The 27,114-nt window shown below is 24.4% G+C and overlaps 2 protein-coding genes, 2 long non-coding RNA genes and 2 other non-coding genes across 8 annotated transcripts; 1 reads left to right on the top strand and 5 right to left on the bottom strand.

Moving 5' to 3' along the window:
- The first annotated feature begins 3,037 nt into the window (after positions 1–3,037).
- On the top strand, positions 3,038–11,373 carry LOC126904415 (synaptic vesicle glycoprotein 2C-like). Its single transcript, XM_050683439.1, has 11 exons — positions 3,038–3,294; positions 6,629–6,682; positions 6,762–6,923; positions 6,995–7,157; positions 7,302–7,423; positions 7,530–7,768; positions 8,053–8,261; positions 8,346–8,611; positions 10,063–10,222; positions 10,464–10,591; positions 11,051–11,373. Exons 1-11 carry the CDS (start codon positions 3,291–3,293, stop codon positions 11,104–11,106), a joined length of 1,563 nt encoding a protein of 520 aa, XP_050539396.1. The 5' UTR covers positions 3,038–3,290; the 3' UTR covers positions 11,107–11,373.
- A 392-nt stretch (positions 11,374–11,765) lies between these two features.
- Positions 11,766–14,407, bottom strand: LOC126904416 (thiamin pyrophosphokinase 1). The gene is made up of 5 exons (XM_050683440.1): positions 14,016–14,407; positions 13,795–13,945; positions 13,508–13,735; positions 13,150–13,437; positions 11,766–12,015 (listed from the first exon to the last, which is right to left on the bottom strand). Exons 1-5 carry the CDS (start codon positions 14,064–14,066, stop codon positions 11,888–11,890), a joined length of 846 nt encoding a protein of 281 aa, XP_050539397.1. The 5' UTR covers positions 14,067–14,407; the 3' UTR covers positions 11,766–11,887.
- Positions 14,408–15,135: 728 nt separating this feature from the next.
- LOC126904499 (uncharacterized) lies at positions 15,136–16,496 on the bottom strand. The gene is made up of 2 exons (XR_007703764.1): positions 16,103–16,496; positions 15,136–15,480 (listed from the first exon to the last, which is right to left on the bottom strand). It is a non-coding gene; the product is annotated as an uncharacterized LOC126904499 (long non-coding RNA).
- Positions 16,497–18,421: 1,925 nt separating this feature from the next.
- LOC126906440 (U5 spliceosomal RNA) lies at positions 18,422–18,545 on the bottom strand. The gene has a single exon (XR_007704256.1). It is a non-coding gene; the product is annotated as a U5 spliceosomal RNA (small nuclear RNA).
- Positions 18,546–20,548: 2,003 nt separating this feature from the next.
- On the bottom strand, positions 20,549–25,697 carry LOC126904115 (uncharacterized). 3 transcript variants are annotated; one of them, XR_007703659.1, is made up of 4 exons: positions 25,464–25,697; positions 23,082–23,262; positions 20,882–21,009; positions 20,556–20,779 (listed from the first exon to the last, which is right to left on the bottom strand). It is a non-coding gene; the product is annotated as an uncharacterized LOC126904115 (long non-coding RNA). The 3 variants fall into 3 exon arrangements; XR_007703658.1 differs by having other exon boundaries at positions 20,549–21,009; positions 22,862–23,262; XR_007703657.1 differs by having other exon boundaries at positions 20,557–21,009.
- Positions 22,099–22,221, bottom strand: LOC126906441 (U5 spliceosomal RNA). Its single transcript, XR_007704257.1, has one exon. It is a non-coding gene; the product is annotated as a U5 spliceosomal RNA (small nuclear RNA).
- Positions 25,698–27,114: the final 1,417 nt, after the last annotated feature.

The following is a 27,114-nucleotide window of genomic DNA, read 5'->3' as shown; positions in this document are numbered from 1 at the left end:
GTAGACTATGGATACGAAGAATTTAAAATGATTTTTTTATAGTTCCTTTTCATTATAAAACTAGTAAATGAACTTACTATATGTCTCTAGACTTAAGACTTTGATGAAATATACATTTTTTGTAATGTAAAAGACAGAGCATGGGATAATCTTAAGCGAAGTAACATTTAATTGGGATATAATATCTTTAAATATTTTATCTACCGTATACTATTCATAGTTTTAGTATGGTACAAATATACCCATATAAATTATTTATTGTTCAACAATTCGAAAAAGAGAAGAAACCAAGTAATGACGTATATTTAATAACTTATGATCGAACGAATATTTTGCGATACTTTATTTTTGTTTAACCATTTTTACAGTTTTGACAGTTTTTTAAAACTATCAAATAACTATTCGAATTCTTTTTTTACAACCAATTGAAAAAACAAATTGTTTTTTAGCATAAAATATTCCAATAGACTACCAAATGGTTTTAAAAAATATTCGACTCGTTCTACCTAAAATTTTCATTAAGTACACTTGATTATAATAAAAAGATAATTAACGAATACTTAAAATAAATTATACATTAAATGTTAAATTGTATAAATTTTTGTACACTTAAAAATAGTAAAAATTAGTGATGGGAATTTTCAAATATTTTAAACTATCAAATAACTATTCGAATTGTGTTTATACAACCGAATATTCGCATAGTTACTATTCAATATTTCCTATCACTAATATATATATATATATACTCCAGTAATATCTGCACCCACAGTAGTTAGATACCAACTCTGTGTATTATAATGTTTGTAATTCAACAAGTTTTTATGGACTAATAACATTTTGTAAGAAAAGAACTAATTATGGCTATTTTAACATTTTGATGAATTAGATTATAAAATATTTTAATATGTGAGAATGATAATGAGTATACCATTTGTTCCACATAATGATATAATAGAAATATTTGATTACTTACTGGATATTATTCACGAATATGTTATAGATTTTGCAATAAATACACGAGGTAGGCGAAGAAGAAGTACTGCTCTACAGTAAATATTCTCAATTAATTCTTGGAATGTTTATGAATCTGTCATTGCTAATTTATTAATAGCCAATAATATTGAATATTATTCATATAAAGTATCAATTCGTGACATCGTGTGTATTTATGTAAATTCCTCAAACATATTAAAAAAACAAAAATTTAAATTTACTTCTCATTACACAAACACCAGTCAATCATTGAAGAGTTCGGTATCTCATTAAATAGCTATGCAATAACATATGAGCAAATAAAAAAAATGGTTTTAAATAATTACATTTAAAAGAAAAAATTCATTTAGATGTTTATCTAAGAAGGANGAGTGGCCGTTATAGACATAGTTTTCAATACTATTACTTTTTTTTTATTGTCATCATAGCCAACCAACTCCGTGTCACATAAATATACCTACTAACCAACTGTACTAGGATTCAGGACAGATGTATTGTACATTACATATAACTTATATTTATTGAAAATCTAAAATATAACTTTACTTTGTCGTTGATATAAAACAATAGTCTAACTTAATTATTTTACTTTTATTTTATTTTATAATTTCACGGGCAGAAGCCCTTTTTACAAATAATACAAGTACATAAATTAGGTTATTGTAACATAGAAAGATATATACTAAAAATATGCAAATTAATTATTAAACGTAAAGATAAAAAAACAAAATAAAAAATGAAAATGAATTTAATTATAAAACATAAAGAAAAATACAAAAATTAAAATGAAAAGTTAGGATCAACATTGGCATTAGTCATTAGACGCCTAAGTGGCTCATTTTTTGCATAATTAGTTAGGCAGTGAGGGACAACAAATGGAGCATTATTTCTTGTTGCGCGCTGAGGTACTCTGAAACATATGAGAGACAACAAGCTCGGCGAATCAATATTACCATTCAATAAACCAATTAGGAAATTAATTCCAGCATTGCGCCTACGCTCAGCTAATGAGGATAGGCCAAGCAAATACGAGACAGGGGCATAATCGTGGTTTGGACAGACTATGTTGAGCGAGTAGCTGACAAAGCGTAGGAACTCGCTCAAGCTGTAGCGAGCCCAAGGCAGTAAAAGGATCCCACACCACACTACCATATTCTAGAATAGGTCTGACTATAGAACAGAATAGCACTTTAAGTGAAAGTCCTTGCTTGAAATCTTTGGCCAAACGCATAATAAAACCTAACGCTTTAAAAGCTTTACAGCAAACATAATCAATATGAAGCATAGGATCAAGATTATAACTAAACTTAAAGCCTAGATCTGTAATAGAGTTTAACTCACGCGAGATATTTACTGCAATAATACTATAGTGAAACACAATAGGATGTTTTGTTCTATGATACGTAAAGACCTTGCATTTGGTTAAATTAAGTGACAATCCCATTGAATTTGACCATTTAGAAAATCTATTAAGCTGATTTTATTATTATTATTAGCTGATAAATCAAGAATTTATGTAACTAAAAGAATTTAAAAATAATTTTTCGATTAATTTATTTATTTTGTGATTAATCGAGTGGTTTATGAGAAACCGATTACCTCGTATAAGAGAATATGTTTCGGTTTACCACTGATAATGGTAATATACTAAATAAAATTTAACATAAGCTGAGATGCAGATTAAATATTAAGATACAATGTATCTAGATAATTGAAAAAACAGTACAGTTCTATGTTTTTATTCTTCAAAACATGTATGCAGGTTTGATCGTAATATAAAATATCTCCACGACGTGATTAAAAAGCAATGTGTTTTAACAACGCTGATCAACATTTCAGAAATTTAACTATCGAAAATTTAACAAATGAGTTGAATGGTTGTTATGACTGGATATAAGATTATCAAATATAACAATAATTTATTAAAATGATCGTGTTAAACACAATGACGTGTCTCCCACCCTTACGCACTTCAAACGTGCGCGTGTAGATACATAATGTAAGGCAGGTTTTTGCTATTTCGTTATCTTTACATGGTTCAATTCATTAGAGTCTCGTCTTAGATAACTGTTCGTAATTGGACACAATCCACGACATAACACACGAGGTAATAGAAAAGTACATAGCTAGACAACAAAACTTTTATCACAGAATTCGGTTTTTTACTTGTATTTTTTTTATTTTTATATTATATTTCTATTTATTTTTTTAACTTTTCGTATTCGGAAGTGTGTTAAGTTTTATTTATCTATGCAGAAACTCGTATTGAAATCGCATCAAGCACCATTAACGTGATGGGTAACAAACAGATTATATTTAATAAAAATAACTAATTTAATTTGATTTTAGAATTATATTTTTTGATAGTAGCAAAATTTCAAAATAATTTATTTTTTTAAATAAATTTAAAATTTACTAGAAATTTTATTAAGCATAATAGTAATATAATAATTAAAATTTATCTGCATTGTTTCTGAATGAGCTTCTCATAAAAAATATTAAATTAAATAATACATTAATTCAGCTATAAATAATCATAATAAAATACATTTTTACAAGAATACTATCTGGATCAAACGTCCCAAGGTACTATGATTTGAGGGTTATCGAATCAATTTAACATACGAAGAACTTATACATCAATCGATAAAAAAATGTAATTTAATGATCCATAAAATGTTGACACACATGCCAGTTTTTATTCAACATGTTCAACTAAAATCTACCAAAAATAATCATTTTTTACATGCAATAATTTTATTTTAATATATATTTTCAATTTAGCGATAGAGCAAAAAACTCATCTGAAATTTAATTTAAAATGTTATTCTTGGATATTAAATACTTTAATCATACGTTTAGCAAAGGATTTTTTTGAAATTTAATTATTAATATATTTATTTAAATTCAAGAATTTAGAAAAATCCATTTTTTATTTTATTTTATTCGCAAAGGTGGTTACACAAATTAAATTAAAATTGGGTGACAAATAATTATTGATTAATATAGATACTTGAAAATAAAGATATCTGAATAATGTTGACTAAATAGTTTTTTTATTTCCTATGAAAGCTGATAAAAAGAGATTTAGGTGAAATATTACTATCTATTATGACCTATATTTTCAATATATTATCATCGATATTTTTTATCGTTAAATACATCTTTGAATCATATTCATTAACATAAACGTTCAGTGTTGGCGTAAGAGCAGCGCGTGTGGGATACATGCCCCCGAAAAATTTCTGACTTCTGCAAAAGAATAGAAAATATATCTTCAGCATAAAATCATTTTTACGAAAAGGGTCTATCCCATTTCAACCCCCTCAATTCTGTCACAGACGATCCAAAATTAAGATTTGTCACGGATCCTGTAAAAATCATTATCCTATTTACTTGTTAGCTATATAAATAGGTTGTAATGCAAAACTTAACAAGACATAATTATTGAATTCTAATATTTAGACTTCAACAATAATATAAGTAATAATTATTATTATTTATATTATTGTTTATAAGACAATAAAATAATAGATATTGACACTCAAAGAAATAATTTCCTATCTTATCTAAATAAATAAAGTAATGAATTTATTACTGTGTAACATTATAAAAAAAATATTCACAACAGAAATTATTTTAAATAATGGGATACAGAACGCAGAGATAGAACTTATTCTACTCTTTGTAGAAAGCTAGTACATAATTTGATATCACAAAAAATTATCAAATGTCATTTCTCTTGAGTATTATAATAATTATAATACTCAAAAAAAAAATAATTATTATATAGTCAATTTTTATATTATTTTTGTCCGTTACTAAATATAATTTTTGAAGTATGATTTTGTATTTAATATTACATTAATGAACAATTCATATAAGTTCGTATACAAGTTAAAAAGGCGCCTCTTTACTAAATCCACAAAAATTTTATTTTATTTTACAAATTAGCTTATTGACAACAGTTTCAATACACATTTAGAAATTATTTCATTTATAATCAATAGTTTCCATGACTCATTCATTAAAACTTTTTATCAAATAACATAAGTTTGATTAAATGATTACAGTTTAAGTGTATGGATATGTACGTATAATTACATAAAATTGATATACATAAGTTATTTAAAAATATAAACACTTATATAAATTTACTAATGGTTAAAAAATACTAATTAATCCATCCAAAAAATGTATTCGACACTTATAACGCAAATAGAAGTGGTGCGTTCTTTTTATAATTTGTCTAATGTTGTTCAATAATTTACAAGGTTATGATGAATAAAAATTACATAAATATATGGAATGGCCTGACTTTTCACATATTATTCGCTCATTTGACGAAATAGTCAAAAAAGCGATGAAATTTAAATTATAATAAAGATAATTTTTTGGGGGAAATACCACAGCTTCTATATAAAGTGAACTATTTATTTTTACCCACTCATTAATCGAAAATTAATTACTAATTACAATTTAGCATCATCCTATATAACTTAAATGAATGATAATTCATTTTTTTAATGACAACATACATATTTAATTAACCTCTAAAATAGAAAATTATGAGTCGACAACAACTTTGTTAGAACTTTAAAAGTTATGACAGATGACAGAAATTTTAGACAGATTCGGCCGCATTCATCATTACTCCCACGTATAAAAATGTTATGAATTAATCACATTCGATGTATTGGTCTAAAAGTTGTTATTGATCCGTCACTTTCTATTAATTAGATCATTTTCTATTTTATAGGTTAATTAAAATATATATGTTCCCAGTTAAAAAAATTTAATCGACGTCCTTATAAATTAAAAGAAGTGAAATTAAAAAGTAATCAATAGTTTATTAATCAAAAAATTTAACTATTTAAAAAAAAAACAAATTTTTTGGTTAATTAAACCTGTAAATAGTATTCTTTTCCATATTGAAATTAAAATCTATATGAATATTCAAATCTAGTAGATATTTGATAATTGTTATAATATAGTAAATAAAAAACCTAATAAATAAATGAAATAGATATTGTTAAATATTCTGTGTACCTCTAATATTTGGTTCAGAATACTAAATAACATCAACTAAAAATATATTTTATTTGTGTGTCGAAAAATAATATTCGATTTTCCAAATTTACTGATTCGGCATATCACTAATTAATGTCGTAATTCATGGACAATTTGTGATATATTGTTTACAATTTATTCGAGTGCCAACGATCCGATTTAATGAACTCCTACTCAGAGATAGAGGTAATGGGGGTAGATGCCCTAAATCGTCAAAAAGTATGAATACATTTTAATAATAAGATGAATTTGGTTAAACATTTTTTCTATCGATTGATATCGGAAGTTGATTTACACGGTCTAGAAGGTCTAAACCTTTCTTAGACATTGATAATTTTACATTATATAATATGTAGGATATATATATGTATGTACAGTACACATTTTATGTCTAAAATTAAAATAGATATCGCGTGAATGTAATTGTTATTACTTTTATACGATAATCAATAAATAAAATTATTTTATTACTATTCAATAAAACGTATGTTATAACATAAATACATTACTTAATTAAATAACCAAATTGTTTAATTATTTGTTATATGTATTTTGTTTATAGGTTTGGACTTTTTAGAAAATGGTTCAATTTTTGAGCATGCTATTACATGCGCAGGTATGTATAATACAATAATAATTAAAAACAATGATATTAATGAAAAATGACTTGTATTCATATTTCTTTTCTTTAATAGAATTCGGTAAATTTCACTATTATTTGCTGGTACTTAGTGGTTTAATTTATGCAAATTGCGCTATATCTATCACAATCATCTCATTTGTTTTACCATCGGCACAATGCGATTTCGATTTGAGTTCTTCAGATAAAGGCCTTTTAAATGCCGTTCCCCTTTTAGGTATAATAAATAATCACAATGAATTATTAATTATAAATGAAATAAAATTCTATTTATTATTATTTTGTTAGGCATGTTCTTAGGATCTTATTTTTGGGGATGTTTAGCTGAAATGCATGGAAGAAAAAATGCGTTGATTGGAGCGTTACTCTTAGATGGTATTTTTAGTTTAATATCCAGTTTTCTAACGTTCTTTTGGCCTTTTTTGTTTTGTCGTTTCTTTAGTGGTTTTGGGTAAGTCAATTTACAGTTGATTTCAAATTTCTGATTAAATAAAATTCTCGACTTAAGACTATCGCAAAGTTTTATTTGAATGGAAAACAGTTATTTTTTATCAATCAATCAATTTTGTGATTTTAATATTTTTTTGCTTTCTAGGGTTGCTGGTTACTTGGGAATATTGTTTTCATACTTGGGAGAATTTCAACCAAAAATTTATAGGGAAAAAGTATTGTCATGGTTGGAGACATTTTGGACTTTGGGCGCTATTGCATTACCATGTATTAGATTTAACTTCTTACTTTTAGTTTTTATTTGAGTTACGTNATTTAAATTCTTACTTTTAGTTTTTATTTTAGTTACATTAAAGATTATTTTATTTTTCAGTGATCGCTTGGGGTATCATACCACTAACAATAGAATATAGATATGATATTTTTAAGTATTCCTCATGGAACGTTTTTTTAACATTATGTTCTTTACCCAGCATCTTTTTGGCATTGTGGTTAACTCAATTTCCAGAAAGTCCAAAGTTCTTACTAGAGTGTGGTGAATATGAAGAAGCACTAAAGTGTCTTAAACAGATATATATGGAAAATACGGGTGAACCCGGTGACTCTTATCCAGTATGAAATAATAATTATTATATGTATAATAAGTAACAATAGTTATACAAACACAAGTCAAAATTGAAGGGGGATAATCCCTCTTCCAGTTTAAATATCGCCCTTCCAAAATCTGTGGAACGTATTAAGCAATTACAAGAAATAATATTTATTGATATAAACAAATATATTTTATTATGGGAAAAAAAAGTATTATTTTTTAAATCAACAAAAATTATTCAAACCAATTCAAAATTTATCTTAAGATAATCAATTATATCTAAAAATTATTTGTTATGTGTCAGGTACGAAGTCTCATCGAGAACGAAGTACGTTGCAGTATAGTCAGTATACAGTCAAAACGATCACTAAGAAGTATGAAAACTGTCAAGACCCCAAAAGACTTAAGAAACTTACTAAAAGAGATTTGGTACCAAACTAAGGAAATGTTTAAGCCACCACATTTAAAAAACACTGTCCTTACTTGTTTAATACAATTAGGATTATCGTCTACGTAAGTATTAATACATCATATTATTCATTAGTGTAATTCAAATTTGTAATTTTATCATGATCTTAATAGTTAACATTACCGCAGATACTACACAATGATGTTATGGTTTCCGGAGTTGTTTAATAGATTTGAACATTTTGAACATGAACAACCTGGCAAAGACACATCAGTTTGTCAAGTATCATCGGTATACATTAAAACCAATGGGAACCTCAACTTAAATGACTCGTGTGGATCAAGTATTGGCCATTCTGTGTATTTGCATACTTTATGGATCGGTATAGCTTGTATCCCTACATCTCTTTGGATGCCTTTGTGTGTACATAGATTAGGCGCTAAATTTTTTTTAGGTATGCATAACTAAATGTAACTAAAAATTACATGATTATTATAAATAAAATCTCTGTTTCGTATCGAAGTAAAATACAAATTTTAAATGAATTTATTTATTTTTATTATTATTATTTTTTAATTAGAAAACAAACACAATAAAAATAATAAGTAAAAAAAACAAAATTAACCATACTGAAATTTAATTAATAAAAATATTATTGATTAATGAATGAATTAAAACTTTTAAAATTGTACATAATATTTGTAGCTATAGACGCACATAGGAAGTGCTAGGTAGTGTTTAACACTTATTAAGATAGTTTAGATCTTAACATTAGTAATGTTAAGATTTTTGTATTATTTTACATAGGAGGGAGCAGGGTGAGGACGAGAAATGTATAATAATATAAATAGTCATATCTGCGACTCTCCCCATCACACTGGAAAGAGGCGTTAAAATATACAATATAGAATACATGTTAACTTCCAAATTACTAGTTTAAAATTTATTACCGAAAAATAATTTATAGTACTCCTAATTTTCGATTGAACGTGTGCCCATCTCTGTGTCTCGTATCCAAAAATCAACAAATCAATAAATTATGATTTTGGAATTATTTATATGTATAATACTAAGATTTATCTGTTATTTACCAAAAATGGTATACATTTATATTTTTTATTAAATTAAACACACATAAATAATTATATGTAATTTTATAAATATATATATTATATTAATTTATAAAATTTAATTATTAAAATATATGTTTATAAGGTATATTCAAAAATTGCTTTATAATATTTATATAATAAAAAGAAATTTATATAAAATTTAGGGTGTTTTTTTTCACGAAGTTTTTTCGCCCCCAATTAAAAATATCATTGGAAATAACAAAAAAAAATCCCTGAAAATTTGAGCTTTTAATTTTAATATTATGTACTTTCCCAGAGTAGGTAAAGAATTCCCATTTAAAATACATGTAAACTTAGATTTTTATTTGTTAAACTACTATAATTCAACGGCATTTTGTGCTATGCACATCGCTCAAAGTCAACATTTTCTCAGGGTTAGACACTATAAAAGTGACCAATACAATGTAACCACAACTCATACTGACGGGTCACTGAATCTGATATTTGCAGCACTATTTCATAAATTATTAGATTTATCAAATAAATATATGATAACAAAGTTGTAAGAAATTTAATTTCCTATAAAAAGGTCCTTAATATACAAGATAGCTAAATTTAATACTTCTCAAGATATTGTATTTCAATTTTTTGTGTATTATTGCATTCAATTATAAAACTTAAGTTTTGTTGCGGTCACATTTGCATTAGAGCGCAAAAAAAATAGTATTGAAATAAAGCACCGAAATAAAAATAAATATTTTTTGTAAAATATTATTTATGTATTGTAAGTAATGTTAATTAAATAAGTACTCATCTTATACTTTCATTTCAGTAATAAGTCTTTTTGTATCCGGTGTTGTAATAGCTGCATTGAACTTCGTCAGAAATTCTTTACAAAATCTTATATTATCATGTTTATTTGAAGCATTTACAAGCTTGGGTATCAGTGTACTTATGTGCATTATGGTGGAACTATTCCCAACTAACATGAGGTTAGTATAACGCTAAATAAAAACCTAAATCAATTATAAATATTTGTTGCATAAAAAAGTTAACCGATTTTGCCTGATGTGTTTCGATTTTAAATAATTTATTAATTTTGATCCATATCTTAAATACGGCATTAATCTTAAAATAATCAAGTGATGACAAGTATCAATTCAATTTAAATTAATTAAAATTTCGTTGAGATTTCAAATAATTAAGTCATTAAAATAATTTTTTATTTTATAGAATCATGGCAGCAGCTGCATCTGCTACGTTTGGTCGTTTAGGGTCATTGTTGGCTAATATACTATTTGGATTGCTCATCGATTCACACTGCATATTAATTATTATTATTTTCAGTTCGTTTTTGATAAGTAAGAATAATATTAATTATGAATATTTAATGGTTTGCAAACATAACGTTTTTTATTATTATCTAATTTTTTGTAATATAAAAAAAAGTATTTAACAACACAAATCATAATATTAAGCTAGGTTAAATTATCATTTTAATAATAATGTCCAGGCGCAGACTAGCAGCGTAAGTAATTATCCGCTTTTGCTCTTAGTGTATGCTTAGTAATGTTCTTGATAAATAAACAAGTAAATAAAAAGCTTATTGAAAAATATTGGACGTTGTTAATATAATAAGGGAAAAAATTAGACGTTTCTTTATAATATATTCATCATATTACCTAATTATCTCATTATTGATGTTTAATAATTTTGTGAACACTGTATTTCTTACAAAAATCATGAGACATTAATTGTTATTACTTAATAACTATAAGTAGTTAATATAATTAATAATGACTAACAATTTTTTATTTCAGTAAGTGGTATGTTATCATTGGCTCTTCCCAACACCAAACATAAAGATTTAGATTAAATATTTCAGTTAAAACCTGTAAATTAAGTATTGTCTATTCTTCTAAATAAGCTATATATTATTACATTACAAAATTTGGAGTACCACTATGTATTAATTTGGATAGTAAATTATTTAAATATTTTCATAGTTTATTAATAATAAATTATAAACTTAACAATGTGATAAAAAAAACTTTATGAATCAATGTATTATTGTTTAAGTTTTGAACTTGAGCAAATTGTGACAATTTTTTATATTGTAAATAAAACTGGCAACAGCCATTAAATATCGTTATTGAAGCTATTGTATACTATTATATTAAATTTTAGAATTTTTTCTCCTAGTATCTAACATTCACAATTGTTTTCTTCATATTTAAGTTTTTTAATCACTATATAAAACATTTAAAGTAAAACAAAATTTGTACAACTATTATTTTCCACTTTATTTATAACCTATAAAAGACTAGTAAAAAATAAAAATTGATTAACTTCATTTTTAATTAAAACTAAATATTTAAAGGAATTAATATGTTATACATCAATGAAATTTGATTACTGAATTAAATATATCCATAATAAAAATTAACATTTGTTTTATTTAAATAATAGACATTTTTAATAAAATTTTATCATCAAATAATCATTATTAATACATATACAATAATAACAAAAAGACATTTTTAATTCTCATTCTTAAAGATTAAAATAAATATACAAAACCAAATAAAATACTATAAATATATTATATTTAGTTTAATTTATTAGTTATAAATAACTAAAATTAAAAAAACTTATAATTAAAAATTATATTCAAAGCCCAATGTCATAGTCCATAAAATTGGGGAACTATTGGTAACCATAATAATTGAGTCTCCATTATTAGTATTGCTGCTACTAATTAATCCTCCCATTTCCATTTTACCATCTATAAATTGTGAAAACAAATATTTTCTTAAGTTTATAGATAAAATAATAAACCATAATATTTTAAAAATTTTAAGCTTAAAAGTTTATTTTGATAATATTTTATTAAATTATTATCATTGTAACCAACATACACTTTCAACAGTACCTATACCATCCAATTTAGAAATTGTCTTAGGATTGTACTTATATTGTTTATAATACAGTATTATTAACATTTCAAGTATATGTGTATACTTATTAGGTATAAAAATGATAAGAATGGCAATAAGTCCCAAATAAATTTTTATTGAATCGGTTGACGTTGCTACATTATTTTTTTATTTAAAGATTATTTTTTATAAAAATGTTTTGAACACTTTGTTAATTTTTATAAACTATAATAAATATCAAGTTTGTTATTGAACATATTTTTTTTAATGAAAATACTTTATAGAGAATTTATAATTAATTTTATACAATTAGAAAAGGAATTTTAAAAAAATAAATTTGACAGGTTGATTACCAATTCTGAAATACAAATGTTTGTGTTTATATAACTTTTAAATAAAGATGAAAGGGTTTTTAACATAGTAGTAGTGCTATTTTTGGGTTACTTTAAAAGTAGAGTCTGGCTCTACACTGTTCCTTATTCAAGCTAATTTTTTAAACAAAAATAACTATAAAATTTATATTCTAAAACTAGATATCAACCTGTCAATTTTTTTTTTTTTAGTTCATTAAACATCTCGTATAAAAATAATTATAGGTTTACATTTCTTTATCCAAAAATAAAAGATAACACAATTGGAAAAAAAAAATTTGTTTAATATATAAAAAATTAAATATTTATCTTTTAATCCTTCAAAATAAGTAGTTGCACTACTTCTATGATATCTAATTTGAAAGAGAACCTTTTCATTCTCTGGTGAATATTTAATTATATAAATCACACCTAAAACTACCTTAATAGATAGTTTTTTTTTTTTATAATTTACTTTATCATGGTTCTTAAAAATAAACATGACTTTATTAAGTACATTTTAATAAAAATTAATATATAACAAAAAAAATTGAAGTTAGTATTTTAAAAAAGTCTTACTATATAAATACTAATATATTAATTAAAGAGTATCTAAATTATTGTTATTATTACTTATATTCCATTTTAGTCCATTAGTAGTGCAATGATTACACGCTGATCCTAAGGGGAAGATACCAATGTAATTTTTCTCTGGAAACATTCTAAGTGTTGGAGGAATGTGTATTCTATGATTTCCTTTTAATAATAACCAAGTCAATGTATTTCTTCCCAACAAGAATACATCAATATTTGAAAACTGATCTTTCAGTTTATATAAAGTGTTTATATTTGACAAAAAGTGATCGATTCTTATGTCCATATTAACCATTACAATTACAGTGTTAATATTTGTATTATTATCTAAAAATAATCAATGATTTACTATAGTATTAAATATTCTTTCATTCACTAATTCAAAATTTATTATTACCAGTTGTATATTTTTTAATTTCTTTGAGTGCTTTTGTAAAATCAGTTTCATTTTGATTAGGAGTATGAATTGTTTTAGAACCTAATTTCACAAATTTATCCAAAACATTTGGAATAATAGAATCAAAATCACCAGTGATTAAATCAGGAATTTTATATTCTAAATGATTATCTATAGCAAATTGATGCCATCTATTTGTACCACCGTCAACAGTAACTCGTAGCTTACCTATATATTGATAAAAAGTAAGTATAGTTTACAGAACAGAATACATGAAATTAACTTACATTTATTCCAAAGATGTTGAACTATAGATGGAGGATTAGTAATTTTTGTATTCAATACAACTACAGCTGCATTATCTAAACAAATTGATTCTAAATTAGTCTGCCAAGTATACAATTTTAATTCATCTCGCATTCCTACATTCCAAATTTTCTAAAATCCATTAAACAAAAAATCAAAATATATATATATATTTTATTTTTTTCACTTTTTGGCATCCTACCTGACTCAAATTAAATTTGGTCAAATAATTTAACCAAAGTCCGTTTAACATTTAGATGTTTACGAATAACTTTACTTTCAAATATGATCGTAATAAAAATTCAAAATAGACAATTTTGACAAAACGGTTTCAACTGAAGTAATCATGTAAACATTTTTATTCATTTGAAATTTTCTTAATAATGAAAACAAAAATAATTTTAATAGAAATAAGTTTAACCATTATGAGCATAATTCCTTTGACCTTTTACGTTAGCCAATATTAAAAAATTTTAAATAGCGGTAAATGTGGAAAATATGATATTGACCATGTGACTGAAAATATTTAATCATAATGATTACAATCAAAAATAAGATAATAATTGTAAACTTATGTTATATAAATATATAAACCTATGATAGTCTTCATATAATTAATTAGTTTAAAAAAATTACATTTAACCACAACATTATTATTTTGTGATGTTTCACAAAATAATGATAATAATGACAAAATAAAATATTGATAAGACATATCACAACAATTAAAGATTGACCCAATTCCAATTTGTACGATTGGGTTAAAGAATGATTTAATCTAGGTGGATTTATCTACCTTGTGTATAGTTTTTTAAATGCTGATAAATAACAATAGATTTTTTTTTATTGTTATTATTTATTAAATTAATTGGTGAATTAACTTATTAAGTATGACTAAACACATCTGACTGAAGAGAGATTCACACTCTACATATACTCATGAAAACTATAATTTTTTAGTTACCATAGTAATCTAGTTGTTTTAACTGTCCTTTGAAAAATTTAGTGTTTTTCTACGGTTAGTGATAATTTTGCTGCATTGGGCATAAAAATAAAACAATGTTTTAAATTATCTACAGTTGAAATATACATTTTTTTTATATGACTAATATTAGGTAATTACTTAATATTTACTAAATAATGTTAAATTAGTTCATTTTATTTAATTTAATTGACAAGAATATTTTGATTAAATTTTATTATACACATTATGTATAATAAGTATCATTATATTTATAGATTAATGAGGCTCTTCATTGTATTTTAACATATTTCATTTTTTTCCTGTTAGTTATTAACATTTACAATATATAATGTATGTATTAAATATTTAAAGTTGTATTTAAAATCTGTAAGATATGAATCAAGTGTTACAAAATATATATTTTATTAATATAAATAATATAAGTTTAGTAATTGCATATGTAATAATTTTATCATAATAATGATAATCCTTTGTGTCTATTAGTCTGGTTATTGAATCGTATATGTATCGTGAAAATCTGTCCGGGTCGGGGTAAACTTCCATCCGTAAGATACCTGTAGAGACGAGCTTCTGAAATGCAAATCATTATTCTACAAAAGCCCGGATCTACAGGGTAGATCACGGATGCGTTTCACTGATGTAGTGAAGTTGACCACTTGAAAAATTGAGTGTTTTGTGATCGCTGAAAAATAATAAACGAAAACCTCAACAAATTATCGATATTTTATAAATAACAACAAAAACAATTGCTGCATAAGCATTCATACTATAGCGTATAATTAAAAATGTACAAAATTAAAAAGGGAGAGTATAATGAACGTTCCGGCGGTATTGACCTTGGAGTGGGGTTGCAGACAATCACATCTATCCAGAAAGGGAGCTGCTGGGAGGTTAACAGCGGCTGCGGATCCGGTGGTTTATTGATCCCGTTGGTTGTCACGGCTTCTGTATAACATTAGTACAAGAGCGGCGAAGGGTATACAAGCTAACGGACAGGAAGATATAAGATAAGGAGTAGTAAAATTTAGAAATTTATTTTATATGCGAAAATTATCAATTTGATAAAAAATATCAATTAAAATAACCAAGGAACTGTACTAAAACGACTAAATATGCCCCCGAATCTCACATGTGAACGTAGTAAAATGAACTCATAACTCTTGCTGTCTTGACCTACGAGAACAACTACTTTTTTTGTGTACAGCTTGCAATCTGAATCCATGTACTTGCAATTCAAGATAGTAAAAATAATCTATCAACTTATTTTTAATTATTATTATATTTCAATTTGCATTGTCACTTACTTTTCCGAGTAGACATGTAGGAAGAGATCCAATAGAGTTTGAAAATTTATATATTCATATATTATGTTCAATGAATTATGTACAGATTAGTAGCCAATGTTAGCATCAGAGTAACGGAAGGTTCGGGAGACTCGGCACGTCTGCCACTGGGATGCTGTGGGTAAACGTTTTACCCGCTTGGGGGATGATGAAAATAGGGCGCGGCTCACTACTACCTCTACCTTTTCCTCTGGTTTTCCACTTGTACATCTCAACCGTCTACGACGGGCGCAATCTAATCTATAAAATACAAAAGTCCCTGGAAATCGTTGCAAATACGTTATACTTTTTCTCTTTCAACTTTCATGTAGTCTACCATGTTTTAGACTTCCACTGATCAATTTTTCATTCAAATTAGATCTGTACATATCTAAAAGAAAAATTCATTCGCTTACATTATTATATAAAATAATACAGCCTTTCTGGGAAAACGAAAAAATTATAAATTCAAATTTCATAAAATATAATACATTTAATATATGATTACAATATAATTCAGTATATTTTTTAAATAACTCAAATTAAAAATACTTGGTTTGAATAATAGTGATTTAATATACTAATTCGATTTATAATGAACAAAATTACACTTTATATGAGGTATACTCAAAATAATTACCATGAAATTAATTTTAAATTTTTCATTGTTTGTAAAAAATAAAAGTTACTAATGAAATCAACTATAGCACTTCAAACGTTGATTAAATTAAAGATAGTATCCCTTATAACAAAAAAAATTAAATGGTATCGCTAAAATCTCTCATTTGTCCTGCTAAACCAACTTTTTAAAAAACAAATCACTTAAAAAAGAACCAATAAAATTGTTTAGTATTAACATTATCCACTAAAAAATCCTGGGTATGACACTGCTCATGAAAAATGTTTATGAATTAAGCCCAATGATATCTAGTGCCGACGGTATGTTATACATCTGGTATTTTTATTATGTATTGTTATGTAATTTACAATTTATTATCAAAAAATTTGTAACAGTACAAAAATCACTTACATAAGAGTTAATGAATAGTATAAAAATCAAAAAATATATCAAATAGAACTAATAAAATGAATAAATCTTAAGTACCTATAATTCTCCATTTTTATTGAGATATTTACTGCTTGGTCTTAACAATATTTTAATGGGAAATTTTTTTTTAATTTAATCATTTGAGAACTAAAAATATTATTTTTTTAAAAGCTTTAAAAATGATTTCATTTTATTTTTACATTTGCCTGTATTATAATGAATATTAATCAAAATATAGAAATCATGTTTTATATAAAATTGTTCATTAGTTAAATTATCAAAAGGGTTTATAGATGAAAAATGTAATTTGTAAGTTTTCAACAATTAAATTTTATAAAAATTTTTGTTGTTCATCGTATTATTATTTAGATATTGATATACAAAAATTCATTTACTTCTAAATGTCATAATTTTTCTTTGCTAGGAAAAAGCTTAAAAGCAATTAAACCCAAAACATGTTATCACTAAAGAATATAATACAAAAATCAAATCATAATGCCCCGGGCTATTTTATCTTAGTTCACTGCTGTTTTTCGCAGATTCATTTTTGTAATCTTATCTTACTATTTTTAATTTTTAAAATTAACTTATTTTATAAATCATTACAGTACTCCCAAATTCATTGAAAATTATTCATATTTTCTGAACTTTTGTTCATTATCAATTAAATACATTGTTTAAACATTCATATTTTTACGATTTTAACTATCACTGATATTTTATCCTCTCACTTCGATAATAAAATAAATAATTATAAATATATTTAAAATATACACAATTTTGAGGTACTAACGGCTATTATAATAAGTTATAATTATTATTTATAGATCTAATTATTTAAGAAAAGAGATTCAACACGAGTGTTATCACTGGAAGTATCTCAAAGATATGGTATGTTAATTTATGATTTATAGATTATAGTCTATAACGCCTATAAACAAAGGGATGTTTCAGTTTTTTGTATCGGGGCCAATTTTTCTTCAAAAACATTGTGAGTAAAAGTGACAAAAATTTATTGAATGTACTATATTACAAAAAGTAGTTCCAAAGGGAACCATGGCGCCTATTATTAATGAACCTTGATAATTGGCTGCAAATCGTTAGAGTAATAACACATTCGATGAAACATAATTTTGATTAAACTATATTAAATAAATGTTGCCATTCCACTGTGTTTTAAATATAGATCTTTATTACACGTAACTAATTACTTGAGTTTAAATTAAAATTACTCTACTTTATTATCCACAACAAGCCCGACAGAAGTCAGGCCATAAAAGAAAAATTAAATTTCTAGACTCCTTTGAGTGCTCCCCACCACGGAAATCTTTAGTAAAAGGCGAAAGATTTATTCGTATTGAGAGGGAGCCGGAGTTATCTAATTTTCAATGTCTGAAGCATTAAATGAAATTGCTCAATCGGTTAAATATTGTAGAACGGTCAACTGTGCATATCAGAAAGCATTAGAGGCCTAAAGTTTGAATACCCGAAATTTTATTAAAAATCAAAACATTTCAATTGTTAAATTAAATATTTTGTTTACTAAAATTTGTGACTGACATTTTTATATTTGTTACTATATTAAAACTGTAAATAATAAAGATCTTCAGCAATGTATCGTCAGCGCTATCTATCCAAATATACTAGAGTCATTCAGCTCATTGGCAATATGATGAACTGGTTTTTTAGAAAAGTACTTTACACGTGCTGTTCAATTAAAATTATTTACACTTATGCCAACCACAACGCCAGTCATTCGTTCTTCAAAATTTGGAAGTTATTTTCTCCGTAACATTGTACATTTAACATTATGTACACAATACCTCAACCATATTCTTATGATAATAACATATTATGAACAATATTTTTCCTTGATAAGTATTATCGTATAAAATTATTACTAAATTGTATAATTTTCAAAGTTTTCATATTTGTTACTATATTAAAACTGTATTAGATAGAGGTCTTGATAAAAGTATATTCTGTGCTATCTATCATAGGATAGTAGTGTCATATCTAATTTGTATAGTTTAATATACTAATCCAGTTATCTATTACTTATATGTTTAACTACAAATTATATTAAGAGGTTTAAATCCTGAGATTAATTAATCGCCCTGCCAGCCAGGCGAATAAGTAGCCCTTTTGTCTTGCAAATAAAATTATCTTTTATTTACTTTTCAATCTACAAATGTCGATAGAATCTTATAAAAAACACTAAAAATATTTTATGTTCTTTATCTTTATGTAAAAATTATTTTTTTTTATACATATTGTCATTTATATCTCCTTAATTGGAAATTTGAGTTTTATAAATATTCTGTGATTGTTTTAAAATTTAAGTATTATTATAATGGTATTAAATTGAAAAAAATGAATGTTGACTCAATATCCTAAAGTTAAATTATAATTTCTTTTAATATTATAGAAGTACAACAATAATATATTTTATTAAAAATAAATTAGAAGTTCTGATTGTAGAATTTAATGTATAATTTAAGAATGTCCCACTACATGTACACTTTAAATACATAAATACCTGTTCTTTATAAAAGCAAAATATACAATATACATTTTATGTAATATAAAAAACAATATAATAATTTTTCAAATAGAATGATAAAATATTTACAAATATATCACTAAAATACTTATATTTCATTTTATACTAATTTAGTTAACCTGAAAGTATTTCTGATAGATATTAAGTATAGTTGATAAAACTATCAAAAGAGTATTACCAAAAAAATTAATTGAATATATGATTTAGAATTCCTTAAAATCAATAATTTTTATTTCATTAATTTTTATAATAGTAATAAAATGTATACTTAAAAATTTAAGCACAACATAAATTACAATTTTGAAACATTTATAATATTTAATAATGTATTTTTTTTTACCCTAAGAAATAATTTATACAACACATAATTTTATAAATTTTTGAGGGCTGTCTCCTTTAACCCCACTAAATGAGACTTTTACTTGAACATATTAAATAAAACCTTATACATGACTCAGTTAATTCAAGATGGTAATAACATAAATATGGGAATCTAAATTAAGAACTGTACAATGTTAAAAGGCTTCAGTTCAACATTTTATTTTTACTTGATTATCTTCTACAAAAATTTATTTACAATTTAAATTTATATGAAAAATTTTGTAAAATATTTTTTTATGTTACATAAAATAATTAGTGAATTGATTTAATTGTATATGATTTGAAATACAAAAAGTTGTTGTTGAAATGTTTATGAACTTATTTATAAGGTTTGTTTTATTTTATAAAAACTAACTTTAAACAACTTTAATTAAAAATTAATAGTATCCAATTTTCATAATATTATATTTATACAAATTACTACAAAAACATAAGACATTTAATACTAAATTATACATAAATAATTGTATTATTCTTTATTATATTCAAATGTATTATTTTTTTTTATAATTATATATTTTTATTTGGTAATATTTTGTCTTAATTTTGAAAATTTCTTAGTGTGTGTGTTTAACACCATTTTTGAGATTAACACATTTAAATCTATTTTCCAACTGTTTAACACATAACTTTGTTTTATAATTTGATGTTTTGTATCAAATAAGAACTGAAATATTAAACGATCTCAGTATATTTGAAAAGTATTTAATATATTTAAAAAAAAATTACTCAACACTAAAATATAAATTATTAACTTATTATGTTATACTTTGAATATTTTTTTAAATAATCATTATGAACTCCTAATAATATATAAATATGCAACATTTATTTATCATTACATTCTTGTTTTTGTGCCTTTTTCAATTTTATTTTAAACTTCTTATGAATTGTTACCTAAAAAAAACAAATATAATATCAATAATGACAACTGTATTTTCGAGCAATATTTCAATAACATAAATATTAATTCAGAATGTATTCCTAAGATACTTAACAGAACAATGAGCAGACCAATGCAATCTTAACAAATTGAGTATTAAAATATTTAATTTTATTTACGAATATGATAGAGGAGAATACAAAGTAGGTGAAATGAAGAGTTCAGTGACAATAGGCGAGAACGTGATAGGAGAGGAAAGAGTAAGTATTTAGGATCAGTTGTGCAAAGGAGCAGGGATATTGACGAGGATTAAGTGCGGATGGTTAAAGTGGAGAGAAACGTCTGGTGTGTTATGCGATAAAAGAATTTGAATAAGACTAAAAGGTAAATTCAATAAAACTGCAGTTTGATTCAGAGTGTTGGGTAATTGACAAGAAAGTAGAGCAGAGAATGAATGTAGCAGAGGTGAAAATGTTTAGATGGATGAATGGAATGACTAGAGAAGATAGGATAAGAAACGAACATATAAGAGGGAGTAGAGGTGTAACATCAAGGGTGGTAAACCCCAAGTAGTTGAAATTAAGGCAAGGAAAAAGAAGAAGAAGAATATTATTTACATGTTATATCAATATAAAATTATTGACTATTTTTCTAAAGTAAAGTAGTCTATGTTGTTTCAAACAAAATTGACTGTATTGTGAAACTAAATTATATGTAATAAACCAAGAAAATAAAATAATTATTTCAGGAATAAGTTATTTATATTAATTATCAATATTTTTTTAGTATTGCACACAATCACTGGACAAATAAAAAAAAGCGATAAAAAAGCTAGAATTGGACATGCCATGATTAATTGTTAACTATTTTCAAAGATTCTATTTACATACTTGGATATGAATAAATTAACAACTAAAAATTTCACCTTTATTATCAGATTATAAACAGATAATTAACTTTAGAAAATCTTCTTATATAACAGAGCAGAGAGGAAATTTAATGTATTAAATAAGAAAAATAAAATCTTTTCCATATCAGCATTCGAAATACTTTCACAATTTGACCTTACAATATTTATACTTTACATGATTATAGCGATAGAAGCCCAACATGAGTCAGGCCATAACAGAAAAATTGAATTTCTAGACTCCTTTGAGTGCTCCCCACCACGGAAATCTTTAGTAAAAGGCGAAAGATTTATTCGTATTGAGAGGGAGCCGGAGTTATCTAATTTTCAATGTCTGAAGCATTAAATGAAATTGCTCAATCGGTTAAATATTGTAGAACGGTCAACTGTGCATATCAGAAAGCATTAGAGGCCTAAAGTTTGAATACCCGAAATTTTATTAAAAATCAAAACATTTCAATTGTTAAATTAAATATTTTGTTTACTAAAATTTGTGACTGACATTTTTATATTTGTTACTATATTAAAACTGTAAATAATAAAGATCTTCAGCAATGTATCGTCAGCGCTATCTATCCAAATATACTAGAGTCATTCAGCTCATTGGCAATATGATGAACTGGTTTTTTAGAAAAGTACTTTACACGTGCTGTTCAATTAAAATTATTTACACTTATGCCAACCACAACGCCAGTCATTCGTTCTTCAAAATTTGGAAGTTATTTTCTCCGTAACATTGTACATTTAATATTATGTACTCAATACCTCAACCATATTCTTATGTTTACATAACATATTATCAACAATATTTTTCATTGATAAGTAATAATTATTATCGTATAAAATTATTATTAAATTGTGCAATTTTCAAAATAAATAGCCTAATCAAGCCCCGTTATCATTTATAATTGAAAATAATTGGTTATTTTATTTAATTGATTTTTTATTAAAAAACTTACAAGGAGATAGATAAGAGATGGTTTGTAAATTCTATCATCTCCAATTATGACTATTTTTATTTGTTATCATATTATATTAAAATTACAAAACGAATGAATATTTATATGTCTTCCCTTAGTTATTTGAACCTCTACTTCTGTTGCCTTAAATTATACATGCATCTAATGATATAAACTTAATATTTCTTTTAGTATTCCTTATCAATCAATATTTTCTCACTTATGTATTAAGTAGGAATTCATTTACATTAATTTTTGTTGGTTCAGAACTTATTAAAGTCATTAAGCATTAGAGTTATAATGTAAGTAGACAAGAGGTATACTACTTTGTTGGAATAATATTAGCTGCTGATATCTATTGGCCTAATCGATGAATTAGGTTTTGTCTGATCATCTTTAATCTATATAAAAAATAAAATCTAGATTAATTGAATTAAAAATATTGACATATGATATATAAATATATATCAATTACATGATGTGCATAATTGACAATAATAATATTTCAAAGAAAAATATGTCTAAAAGATAAGGTTAAACAATTATTTCTCAAAAGTCAGAAGTTTATAATTTAAGATTTATTAATAGAACTAATATTTAATGACATAAAAACACAGAATTAATATAAAAATATTGATATTTCCTTTATTTAACTCTAAAAAAGTTTTTGTTAATAATGTCAATTTGTAAATTATAACTTATTGGCATTTTTATCATGGTAGGATTTAATCATTTTTAAATCTATTAAAATTCTTGTAAATTTATCCTGGAAATGTGCTATAACCCATTTTATAGTGATTATTGTATCATTTTATTTATTTAATTTAGGTATTGTCATTTCTATACCTGGGTATTAAGAAGGTGCAGTTCAGAAATAACAAATAATGAAAATAAAAATATCAACGTCAAACTTTTGTATTGTAATTTAGATTCAAAAATGATTATTGACCAGTTATTTTCTTTATTAGATCATTGTCTATTTAATTAACTTGTTAATTTTGTATGCTACCATTTGATAAATAAAGTTGACAACCTTATTATGTTTAAGGAATGAACATAAATATACTTTATGATTAATAAATTAAAAAAAAATATATTTTAATTAAATAAAAAAAAAGTCTTATTAATTTTTGAATAATTAAGTTATAAAATGAATTATATCATATATTAACAAATACCATTATTTATTCTTCAAACATAAATTTTAATACTTAAGTCTGTAGCTCTCCAATACACTTTAAATAACTTTATAATTTAATTCAAGAAACATACCAATACAACATTATATTACAATTTACATTGGTGCTCTGGCAACATAATATAGCAAAATGAAGAACCAAATTATTAATTTAATAATTTAATTTCAGGTTTTTTTATTTTGTATTATATCAAATTAGAAAAATTAATTAATAGTAATATCACAAATTGAACTATTCGTTTTTATAACACTTAAATAAATGATAACATTGATTTTCTTGGAAGAAAGGAATATAAATAAATATAAATTATTGCTCAAAATCAAATTAAGTTACAAAAACTAAATTTGAATTTTTAATAAATTAATTTCTTTTAATAAAAACTGTTCATTAAATTATGACAGCTTGTGTAAGTAATTTTAATCTCTACTCGACTCTATGATTAGCCCTAGTATCAGAAGGATTAAGAGAAAATAAACTGTGTGGTAATAAAAAGGAGATGATCAAAAATAATTTTTAAATTAAAAGTAGAGGCTTCAGAGACAGATCAAAAAATCTCGGCTTACTTTGATTTGTCTTCCCATTGACAATTACTCAGTTTTATTTCAAGATTGAATGTACTCACTTAACTAATATTTGAAAGCTAATAAATTTTTTCTTCTTCTTCAATTAAGTTTTAATATTTTTATAAATAATCTAAAAGAAAACAATTCTCTAATATTAATTGATGTTTTGAGTATTTAGAAACAATATATTGTAATCCATTTGTCAAAATTAATATTAATAAACCGATTGGTGAATATTAACAATATCAATCAGTATATTAGTTATATATTTTTATCTTACATTAAGTTACTGTATTTAGTAAAACTATTCCAAAATTATTAATGTTTAAGAGTTTTTTAATTAATGTTATTTATTTAATTTTCTATCACCTATAAAGTTATTGTTCACCAATAGATATTTTATTATCTAAAAAGTTTTATGTGGATCGATTTTGGATTTGATGCAGAGTTGAGAGGTATTAATTTTATTATGGTGCCTTTATTTATTTACTTTTTTATGTTTAAAACCACTTTTTCTCAAAAATACTTAATGCTTCAAACATATATTAAATTAAAACTTGTATTACATAATATAAATTATAAAATAATAATTTGTCTCTATACTTCATCTTGTAAGTGCCAATTTGCTACCATAGTAACAAAACATGCTATTTCTGTGTTGAAATTTTTTTATTTTGTATCTTATTTTTCTAATAAATTATCATAACTTTTTAAAAAATTGACAGGTAAATATATTTTTTTGTAAATATATCTGACACTATTTTTAAATTAAAATTCTGTACAAAGAGGAGATTACAGTGATGAAATTTCATCAGGCATTATAAAAATAGTTATACTTACTTAAGTAAATTATTCTTCTTTTAATTTTTCCAAAGATTATGAATCAAAATCAAAATAAATAGTAAATATAAATTATAATAATACTTACTATGTAAATATTAAAGAATAAAACGCAACGTCGGGGCCATAGCAATAGTTGAATTTTATATTTATCAGTTCATTACCGTTATCAATTACTGCTGCTAACTGCATGTCAAAAAATCGTGATAACAGTTACGAACATCAATATCTTACGTCCAGNAACAGTTAAGAACATCAATATCTTACGCCCAGTTTAAATAACGATGGTTTAGTATGATATATTTATTTTTTACTCTTTTAATTGATAACAGAATATTTGTTTATTGACCCATGTCAATAAACATATCCAACCATGATAATACAATGTTTTTGAAATTGAAGTGATGTATAAAAAATTGGTGCATTATTTTTGCAGGCCAATTGGGACTGTTTTTAAAGTAAAGGTGCAACCGCACACCCTGACCCCCCAAATGACACCCCTGACCTGCCTACAGGAAGGATTCAAAATAGAAAATTTTGCACGAATGATAACTTTTGAAAATATTCTAGAAACACTGCACTCTTTAAACATATGTTAAATTTAAGTTTTTGTTAGTATGTAACACCATGCATATCCAGTGAGTCACCAAGTAGTCGATTCTTCTTTTAAATATTTTTACTCTACATTTTTATTATTGATGAAAGCTTAGGAGGTATTAACTGTGCTGCATATTTATTTATTTACATTTTTTCATAAAAAGTTATCTTTTTCAACTTAATTTATGAAAATTTTCTAGAAATACTCGGAATTCCAAACATATATTCAATTGAAGCTTATGCTACATTCTATAAGTTAAAATAAAATATTGTCGTGATGTCCAGTCTTCTATAATTTTATAACTAAAATTATAATTAACAACGAGGTTCAGAATAATCGAATTTTATTTCTTTTCTTTTAATAAGCCCAACTTCCAATTTTTATACAGAATTGTCATAGAGTTACAAAGTATGCAACTAAATAATAAATTTCTTCGTAAAAATTACAATACTAAATTTTTAATATGTTTATAGTAAGTTATAAAACTTATAATCAGGATATAGTTAAGGAAATATGAGTTTGTGTTGCTATAAGAATAATCCAATAATTCTTGTTAAAAGTTAAATACTATCTACGGATTTGCATAAAAGCATTTTTATGCTAGTGATTTTAATTACTGTCAGATATTATCTATACTTATTTCTATTATACCACGTTCCCATTGTGCTGGTTTTTTTAAATTTGATATTATTCGGCATTTTAACTCGAATATTCGATTTTATTCGATGCAAAAAATTTTTTATCGGTTCAGAATATTTAACAATTACTATTACATTTAATTATTAAATTTTAATAACTATTAATTATCGACTAGATTTGAATAAGACTTTCATGTTATAAAGATAATATTTTTGATTTTGTTATCAGTTTCTTTCAGTTCATAGTATTTTTAAATTTATTATTCATGAAATATTTTTTATGTTTATCCCTTATACTTATATGGGCGTCAACATTATTTTTTCATTTGATAATATACATTATTAACTATATTTATATTAGATAATTATGTAATTAAGAAAAGAGCAGGTTAATAACAATTTTTGGATGTGTATT

Source organism: Daktulosphaira vitifoliae, unplaced genomic scaffold (genome assembly GCF_025091365.1).
Source record: "Daktulosphaira vitifoliae isolate Bord-2020 unplaced genomic scaffold, ASM2509136v1 Scaffold_4, whole genome shotgun sequence".
Lineage (NCBI taxonomy): Eukaryota > Metazoa > Arthropoda > Insecta > Hemiptera > Phylloxeridae > Daktulosphaira > Daktulosphaira vitifoliae.
Note: the sequence above shows the minus strand (reverse complement) of the source record. Positions and strands in the feature narration are given on the sequence as shown.

Bases quoted from the DNA above. Each gene is read 5' to 3' on its own strand.
- LOC126904416 (XM_050683440.1), bottom strand. From the start codon at position 14,066: ATGTTAAACGGACTTTGGTTAAATTATTTGACCAAATTTAATTTGAGT. The intron at 13,946-14,015 runs GTAGGATGCCAA...AATGGATTTTAG, and splicing joins CCAAATTTAATTTGAGTCAG to AAAATTTGGAATGTAGGAAT. The intron at 13,736-13,794 runs GTAAGTTAATTT...ATCAATATATAG, and splicing joins TCAACATCTTTGGAATAAAT to GTAAGCTACGAGTTACTGTT.
- LOC126904415 (XM_050683439.1), top strand. The intron at 6,683-6,761 runs GTATGTATAATA...TTTCTTTAATAG, and splicing joins GCATGCTATTACATGCGCAG to AATTCGGTAAATTTCACTAT. The intron at 10,592-11,050 runs GTAAGAATAATA...TTTTTATTTCAG, and splicing joins TTTCAGTTCGTTTTTGATAA to TAAGTGGTATGTTATCATTG.